The 8,703-nt window shown below is 35.8% G+C and overlaps 1 protein-coding gene across 1 annotated transcript; it reads left to right on the top strand.

Moving 5' to 3' along the window:
* Positions 1 to 2,975: 2,975 nt before the first annotated feature.
* Positions 2,976 to 8,424, top strand: LOC110708012 (putative chloride channel-like protein CLC-g). Its single transcript, XM_021886108.1, has 7 exons — positions 2,976 to 3,390; positions 3,520 to 3,720; positions 3,838 to 4,015; positions 4,556 to 4,818; positions 5,092 to 5,361; positions 5,509 to 6,637; positions 7,927 to 8,424. Exons 1-7 carry the CDS (start codon positions 3,242 to 3,244, stop codon positions 8,056 to 8,058), a joined length of 2,322 nt encoding a protein of 773 aa, XP_021741800.1. The 5' UTR covers positions 2,976 to 3,241; the 3' UTR covers positions 8,059 to 8,424.
* Positions 8,425 to 8,703: the final 279 nt, after the last annotated feature.

Here is an 8,703-nt window from a genome sequence, read left to right as displayed (position 1 = left end):
TTGTAAGGAGAAAGATGCTTACTTGAGGGAGAGATACGGGAAATCCCTTAAATGAGCCTCATGAAATTTAATTTGATACTTAAACCTCAATGATACGATCTGGGGAACGATACCACTATTCCTACACCTCATAGGTGGATCTAGGGGGTGGCCTGCCCAGGCCATGGCCCGGCCCATGAACCTAAATAACAGTATATCTAATTTAGATTGTAGTGAGTTGCAATAAAATTGACTTGGCTTAGTTGGTTAATTCTTTGCATGCATTGTTCAAAATGCTAATCAGTCATTCATTCTTTTTTTTTTTTTTTTTTTTTTTTTTTTGGGGTGGGTAAAAGCTATAAATATCTAATTCATATTTCTTATTACCTTTAAAAAAAAAAAAAATCTTTGTTGTAATCTAAAGCTAAGTTTGTTTATGAATAAGGTTTAGAGAACTAGCCCGCTCTATATTAAACTCCTACCGTCCTTGCAACACCTCAACATCATATAGTGTACTTGTATGTATCACTGATTTACAAGTGCATGATAAGTTAGCATTGTATAATCTAGTCCTTTAGATATTGTTGAGGAATCTAACCCTTAAGATATTGTTGAGGAATCTAACCTTATAGATTAAACAAGGAAATTTTCCAATGATTAAACAAATACCTTGGTGGTGTAAGGTGATTAGCACAATCTATCTATAATAAATAATACTAAAGTAATTACCGCTGACATCACCACTGCCATGTGTCAGCTTCTTATTAAAAAAATTCCCTCCAAAATTTTAAATAGCATCTTTTTTCTCCATTTTAAGCTAAAGTTAATATTTGGAAAAGGTGAATTAATTATACATTTTCCTAAAAACTTTTATGACCACATTTACTAAATACCAATTTTCCTATGGAGAAAAAAAAAATAAAAAAATTCATGGTTGGTTTTTGTCATTTTTCTTCTTTCTTGTATAGAATTTTTTTCTTTCCACATTTTATCAGTGATGGACTGATGGTATGAGTTTGAATTTCCTACCCTTTATTAATTCTTTAAAAAAAATTATTATGAAACAAAACAATTAAGCTGATATATATATATATATATATATATATATATATATATATATATATATAATGCTAACATTTCATATATTTTACTTTAATTATGAAGTTAATAAGAATATTTAACATCATTTTTTTAGCTCAGTATATCTACCAAGAGAGATCATTATTTTTGTAAAAAAAATTATTTATATTATGCACATAAGAGCAAAAAGTTTTATTGCTAAAACCGTGCATTGCACGAGACTAACCTAGTAATTAACTATTTATCCGCCCCCCCAAAACATAGTTATGCTTCAGACGAGAGCCGTCAAAGATTGTTTAGTATATATACAAGAGATAGCAATCTAGCTACGTACTTGGGTTGTCATAAAACAATCCTAACACCTTACTACTTTTCATAAGATAATACTAAATATTTTAATAATATAATTCACTAAATCATACATTTTTATATCATTTTTTTTAAGTGTTATATGTTCATCACAAACTTTTATATGTGGCTGGTCACATCGTGTGGCCAACCATTATGGAGGTTACTTTATTAGTGTTATAGGGGGTTATTCACTCGGTCAGGGATTATTCGCTTGATTAGGGGTGACTTGGTTGGTCAGGAATTACTCATTCGGTTAGGGGTTACTAAATCGGTTAGGGATTACTTGATCGATCAGGGTTTATTCATCAGTTAGAGGTTACTTGGTGTGTGTCAGCTGGCCACACGGTGTGGCCAACCGCACACAAAAGTTGCAGTTTTTTCATAACACGGATATAAATCTACATATCTGGATAGGGTCGAGGATCTGTTGCCATCCCTTCATATATTTCTAACATTACAAGGACTTTCGTGATTGAACGGGTCGGAACCACCCCAAAATGGATCTAGCATAAAAGCAAGAGTCCTTATCATGTTATCAATATACTACGAGTACTCCTTATCAATTAAAGAAAAATAATATTTCACCGAACCCCACATGGCCATTTTTAATGAAATTGAGATGTACAGTACAACATTGATGATCTTTGACCTTATTAGAAATATTAATAAGCAATTATCATGCCATTCTTATTAATCCAAAAATACACCAAATACCAAACTATTTATTTATAATTAATTTTTTTAAAGGTAGAGAAAACCACAAAATGATAGAATTACAAGTAGTCTAATGTAAACAAGATTGGATCCTTAATCTTAAACACAATTTCACTTTCGTTTTAAAACTATAACCAACTGAATTAATTGATATTCTTAACTCCAAAGAGTCCAAACTAGAAAAGATACAACTCATACAAGTTTATCTTTGTGATCACGGGGACAAAAATGTAACCTTTGTAATAAAAATGGGTAAAATCGCTACTTGAGGCAAAACTATTACCTTTTTTTTTTTTCGAAAAGGCAAACCCGCTACTAAAGGTGGGCAACGTGTTGTGCTGGGCCGCTGCGGGCCGTGCCTCGTCGTGCCCGCATCTTGGCGTGCTGTGTCGTGCCGTGCCGGGCCACCATTTAGCACACCCCCGCCCAAGGCACGGCACGGCCCATGTGCCTGGCGTGCCGTGTCGGGCACTGCGCCGCCCATAATTTTTTTAATTTTTTTTGAACAACTTTTAAAATAGATATACTATTTAAATAATTCTATTAATTTATGTTTATGTTTTTTTATATTATTATATTATTATTCTTATGTTGTTTTATGGCCATGCCTGGCGGGCCAAACTACCATGCCGCCCGCTGATTTGTGTCGTGCTTGTGCCGGATTCTTAAAATCGTGTTCACGGCACGGCCCACTCCTCAGTCACCGTATCGTGCCGTGTTGCTGGCGGCCTGGACCAATCTCGTGTTGGGCTTGTGCCACCCGCGGACCGACACAGCCCATGTTCACCTCTACCCGTTACTTTTACCTTAAAGTAATAATTAATAAATTGAAAGTTGTTTATCACGAAGATTAACCAAGAAAGTCTCGTCCATGGTATACTTGCTTCCTCAACCACTCTCCTTATTTTTGGTAAAAAAGATAAGTCAAGTGATATTCACGAATTTGTCTTTTGTACGCAAGTGTCTTCTCTACTTGATCAACCCCTTATAACTCCCAAATTTTGATTCTACGGCTTCAAATTTCTGGAAATTCTGCAAATTTTTGTTTCCTTGTTTTTTTTTTTTTTTTTTTTTTTTTTGAAATTTTTGCTGTGAAATTTTAGCAAAAGTTTCAACAATGACATCACACATTAATGGAGGAGATGAAGAATCACTCACTGAACCTCTTGTGAATTCCTCTAGGCGTCAATTCTCTCTCAGCAACACCAATTCTCAACTTGCTCTTGTTGGTGTCAATGTTTGTCCAATTGAAAGTCTTGATTATGAGTATGTTTATCTAATTTTATATTTTTCTGGGGTTTTTGCAAATTTCAGAGGGTATTGGGTTTTTGGTTGTTAGTATGATTATTTATAAAGATTGAATTTTTTTGGGTTATTTTTGGTTGTTATTTGCAGAATTATTGAGAATGATTTTTTCAAGCAAGATTGGAGAAGTAGAGGGAAGATTCAGATTTATCAGTACATGTTCATGAAATGGGCATTGTGTTTTCTTATTGGCTTAATTGTCAGTCTGATTGGGTTCTTTCATAATCTTGGTATTGAGAATATTGCTGGGAAGAAATTTGTTATCACTTCCAATATGATGTTGTATAACAGGTTAATTTCCCTATCATTTATTTTTATCCTTACATTATACTAGTAATTGGTTTTAAGGTTTGTGATTTTGGACTGTTTGATCAAAAAATTTACTGTAGTACTTTTGCTTTAATGTAGGCATTTGTCAGCATTTTTGGTATTTACAGCTTGTAATCTCGGGTTAACTCTATTTGCATCATTGTTTACGGCACTTGTGTCGCCGGCGGCTGCTGGGTCAGGTATACCTGAAGTTAAGGCTTACTTGAATGGTGTGGATGCACCTGACATATTTTCTCCAAGGACTTTGATAGTTAAGGTTAGAAAATTCACTAGGATTGATGCTTGATTGTTCAACTGAAGTAATTGTATTGATTTGCATCACCCTTTATGAACGCTTAAGCTATTTTGACATAAATGCAAATTAGATAATTTCTTGTTGATGCTTCTTTTTGATATCTTGGGGGCATGTTTGATGACTACTAGTCTGCTACATTTTCTGCATTGGAATACTGTATATTGCTTCAGCAAGAAGAAGCATCCTTTCCTTCAACCAATCAAGACTTGTGTGGTACCTAGTTAGTTTGGAAAGAATGTAAAAGGAAAAAGTTTCAACTTGTAGCATGCTCACATTGTATCTAGAATAATAAAAATTGAAGTGATTATATTTCACATTTTTTTCTACATAAACTCTATTTCCGTAGGCTTGTTATTAATGAGTTTGGACAGAGATATTAGCTCTTTTTGAGGATAAAGCTAGGAATGTAGAGCTTACCTGGATTTGTGCATATTTTATGTGCAATATCACTTCTGGTTTTATATGGAACTTTCTTCTCACATAAACATTTTTTGGTTACAGATTATTGGCAGCATCACTGCTGTTTCATCTTCCCTTATGATTGGAAAAGCAGGCCCCATGGTGCACATGGCTTCATGTGTTGCTTCGTTGCTTGGTCAGGGTGGATCAAGGAAGTATGGTCTGACATGGAAATGGCTTCATTATTTCAAAAATGATCGAGATAGAAGAGATCTTGTAACATGTGGTACCGCTGCTGGAATTGCTGCTGCTTTCCGTGCTCCTGTTGGTGGTGTGCTATTTGCTTTGGAAGAAATGGCTTCTTGGTATTGTGGATACTTCTATTGTTCAGTTTCTTGAAACCCTCTTATCTTTTCGTTCTCTAATGCCAGTCCATCTCACTTATCCCATTATAAAAGTGTACTTTAATATCCAAGCTAGTATTATAATATGCTTTTCAATGTAGGCTAGATTCAGAGTTTCTTGATGATTATAAAGCCCTCAACTCTATACATTTTTCTACTTCACATGGATGAGCATATTTTCAAAAATTGGGGTTACTTTTCAGACTAACTTTTCCTTGTTATTCCAATCTTCAGGTGGAGAAGTGCACTCATGTGGAGAGCATTCTTTTGTACAGCAGTTGTTGCTATCATGCTTCGAAGTTTCATGGATTTGTGTTACAGTGGCAAGTGTGGACTCTTTGGTACTGGCGGTTTAATAATGTTTAACGTCACTAAAGAGAATGTGGTATACTACCTCTATGATGTGCCATATGTGCTGCTGCTTGGAGCCATAGGGGGCTTATTAGGAGCCTTGTACAATTTCATCCTAGAAAAGGTTCTTCGACTTTACAATTTTATTAACAGGTAAGTCCTGTTTTTTCTTACCAACAACTAAACTAATATTGGAGACAGATAATTGATTTTTGGTTATGGTTGATTTGATCATTTTGGAACTAAGGCTTTGTTGTTGTTGTTGGTTTGTTGACCCTTCCATTTGATCTACATTTTCAGGAAAGGCATTGTATGCCAAATAATTCTTGCTTGTGTAGTCTCTTTATTCACCTCCTGCCTTCTGTTTGGACTTCCATGGTTTGTAGCTTGCCAACCTTGTTCAGGTGATTCGCCTGAGGCTTGTCCTACTATAGGCCGATCTGGTAACTACAAGAAGTTCCAGTGTGCACCGGGACACTACAATGATCTTGCCAGTTTGATTTTCAACACAAATGATGACGCCATTCGAAACCTATTTCGTCACAGCACCGATTCTGAATTTCATGGCACATCCATGCTTATATATTTTGTAACTTGCTTTTTCTTAAGCATTTTTAGCTATGCTATTGTGCTCCCTTCTGGTCTCTTCATACCTGTTATTGTGACGGGTGCATCGTTTGGGCGTTATGTTGGGATGTTGATTGGTTCAAAGTCGAGTCTGAACCATGGTCTCTTTGCTGTGCTGGGTGCTGCTTCATTTCTTGGAGGGTCTATGAGAATGACGGTCTCATTGTGTGTTATACTTCTTGAACTAACCAATAATCTGTTGCTACTGCCACTTGTAATGTTAGTCCTACTTGTCTCTAAGACTGTGGCCGATAGTTTTAATGCCAATATATATGACATCATGATGAAGCTGAAGGGCTTCCCTTACCTAGAAACCCATGCTGAGCCATACATGAGGCAACTGAATGTAGCTGATGTAATTACTGAGCCACTTGAGTATTTTCATGGGATCGAAAAGGTTGGAAATATAGTTGATTCTCTCAAAAGATCAAGACACAACGGGTTTCCTGTGCTCAATGTACCAGAAGAATCTGCAACTCCTGTTTTGTTCGGCTTAATCCTTCGAGCTCATCTTATTGTGTTGCTGAAGAAGAAAGCTTTTGTTCTTGCACCAGTGTCAGCTGGTGCTGATGTACTTGAGCAGTTCTCTTCTGTGGACTTTGCAAAAGGTGGGTCCAGCAGTATTGATGACATTGAAGATGTAGAATTTACAGACGAAGAATTGAAGAAGTTTGTTGATCTTCGTCCATTTACAAATACTTCACCCTATACAGTTGTGGAGACGATGTCTCTAGCAAAGGCTCTTGTACTTTTCCGAGAAGTTGGTCTCAGGCACATGCTAGTGGTACCAACGACAGCTGATGTAAGTTGCTTGTTCTCCTCTTTGTCCCCACTTTTCCAAAGATTATATTTAGTGTATTATCGATTGTAGCTCCCCCCCCCTCCCCCACCATTTCCAGCCCACCCAACAAAGAAAATACAAGCTTTCTTAAACCATCAATAAATAGTTAAGCTAAAACCTCCATACTTAAATTGCATCATCCTTGCAGAAGATTTGAAAAGAAAACATCTTAATTGCATAGTTGGTCCTTTTTATGAGGTACTTGGTCGAATTGCATATGTCCACTTCTTTTGGGGAACTTTTCACTTGTTACAACCGCCGCAGTGAGAAAACACTCCCCGGGGAGGAGGGGACTAGATAGGGTTCGCAAGCATTGGAAAGTAGTCAGTTTTCCTAGGAATAATATTGGTGGATATATGCTCTTTAAATTTCTCAGCTTAGTAGCAGTTGTTTAAGTCCCATATAAATTTCCCCGAAAAATTATTGGTGGATATATGCTCTTTAAGTTTCTAGTAGCAGTTGTTTAAGTCCCATATAAATTTCCCATATCTCACTGTGCAATCAAAATTTCTGTTGCTTGATACTCCCTCCGGGCTTAAATAGTTGTCATTATGTTAGTGTAATTTGAACTAGCAATTTCATGGCTGAAGTTAGACAGAGATATGTTAACAAGAGATGATAGACCAGTATCAATATTTCCCAATAAAAGAGCATATTGACCTAATGATCATCAGCTTGAGCTTATAGATGCCCATATGCTATATTTTGTATTTTGGACTTTCATAAATGCTCAAAGTACAAACATCTTTAAGTTGCGTCTCTGTTGTGTCAAAGCAACATTCACACTCTTGCCAATATAGATTCATCCTTAGCCTAGAAAGACTAGTAGAGTACCTTTCGAATAGACTTAGACTAAACTTTTAACTGTTATAACCTAACACTTCAGTGACTTCACAGTATAACAATCTTGTCTTCACACCCACATTGTATAAAAAGTATATATTCACTGAAAGACAATGTTATCATTTTTTGAAGTGTTAGGTATCCAGTAGTTAGATGTTTGCCCATTTTCTTTCGAAAAGAGGTTAAACAAAGAATTTTGATTATGGAGGATCCTTACCTTGAGGTTCAACTGCATGTTTATTAGTTTGTCATAGTTTCCATCCAAAAACACGCTAAGTTTTAGTCTGGGACCATGTGACAACTAATCCCTTTGGCAAGGACTCAAAAATTGGGATGAATTGAATAGCTTCCGTCTATTACTACTTATGTTCTAATGTCTTTTAACTGAATTTTACGACTTGGTGCAGAGACCACCTGTTGTGGGGATGTTGACAAGACATGATTTTATGCCAGATCACATATTGAGTTTGCATCCTTCCCTGGTGAATAAGAGGAAGCGGTTAAGATTCCAGCTTACTCCCTTTGCAAAATTCTTTTAGGCATCATCTCCCATACATTGGAAGACATCTTTTTTGTTCAGATTTGTAGTTATAGATATCTAGCTCAAGCAAAAACTTGTACTTCTCAGTATCTGTAGATTTTTGACTAATTCCATGTGGTTGAAGGGAACCAAGGTTGGAATTGAATTTTAACGCTGCAGCCTTGATGGCTGGATGTGCATTTGTTAGAAAGGATGGAGAAAGATGTTTAAGAGTTGTCGATCACTCGTCGCATTTTTCTGGTTCCTTCTGAAGTTCTGATATTTTGTAAAGGGGAAATGCAAAGGTTTTTTTACTTGTGCATTCTTTGGCTGGCCATTGTATCACTCTGAGCATTTGATTAATTGGAAATATTATTCTTGATCATGGTAATGAGTAGCAACTCCGCGCTCAACTGCTTTGTGCTGATTAAATAATGTATTAACTAAACTAGGTTAGTATCTGTGTGATGCACGGTCTATATAAAATCTATTTTTATAATTTGTACATTTTTAAAAAATGGATAAATATAATAAGAATTATGTACTTTGTACAAAAATATCTGTACTTTTGAAATTTTATTTTCAACAAAATTATGATATAATGCCTGTTTAACATCGTGTAATACATATTTCAATGTAGGAGTCTATTTATTAGTGTGCTACT

Source organism: Chenopodium quinoa, unplaced genomic scaffold (genome assembly GCF_001683475.1).
Source record: "Chenopodium quinoa cultivar QQ74 unplaced genomic scaffold, ASM168347v1, whole genome shotgun sequence".
NCBI lineage: Eukaryota > Viridiplantae > Streptophyta > Magnoliopsida > Caryophyllales > Amaranthaceae > Chenopodium > Chenopodium quinoa.
The sequence above is the reverse complement of the archived record's forward strand: the minus strand, read 5'-3'. Positions and strand labels throughout refer to the sequence as shown.

Bases quoted from the DNA above. Each gene is read 5' to 3' on its own strand.
- LOC110708012 (XM_021886108.1), top strand. From the start codon at position 3,242: ATGACATCACACATTAATGGAGGAGATGAAGAATCACTCACTGAACCT. The intron at 4,016-4,555 runs GTTAGAAAATTC...TTTTGGTTACAG, and splicing joins CAAGGACTTTGATAGTTAAG to ATTATTGGCAGCATCACTGC. The intron at 6,638-7,926 runs GTAAGTTGCTTG...GACTTGGTGCAG, and splicing joins TGGTACCAACGACAGCTGAT to AGACCACCTGTTGTGGGGAT.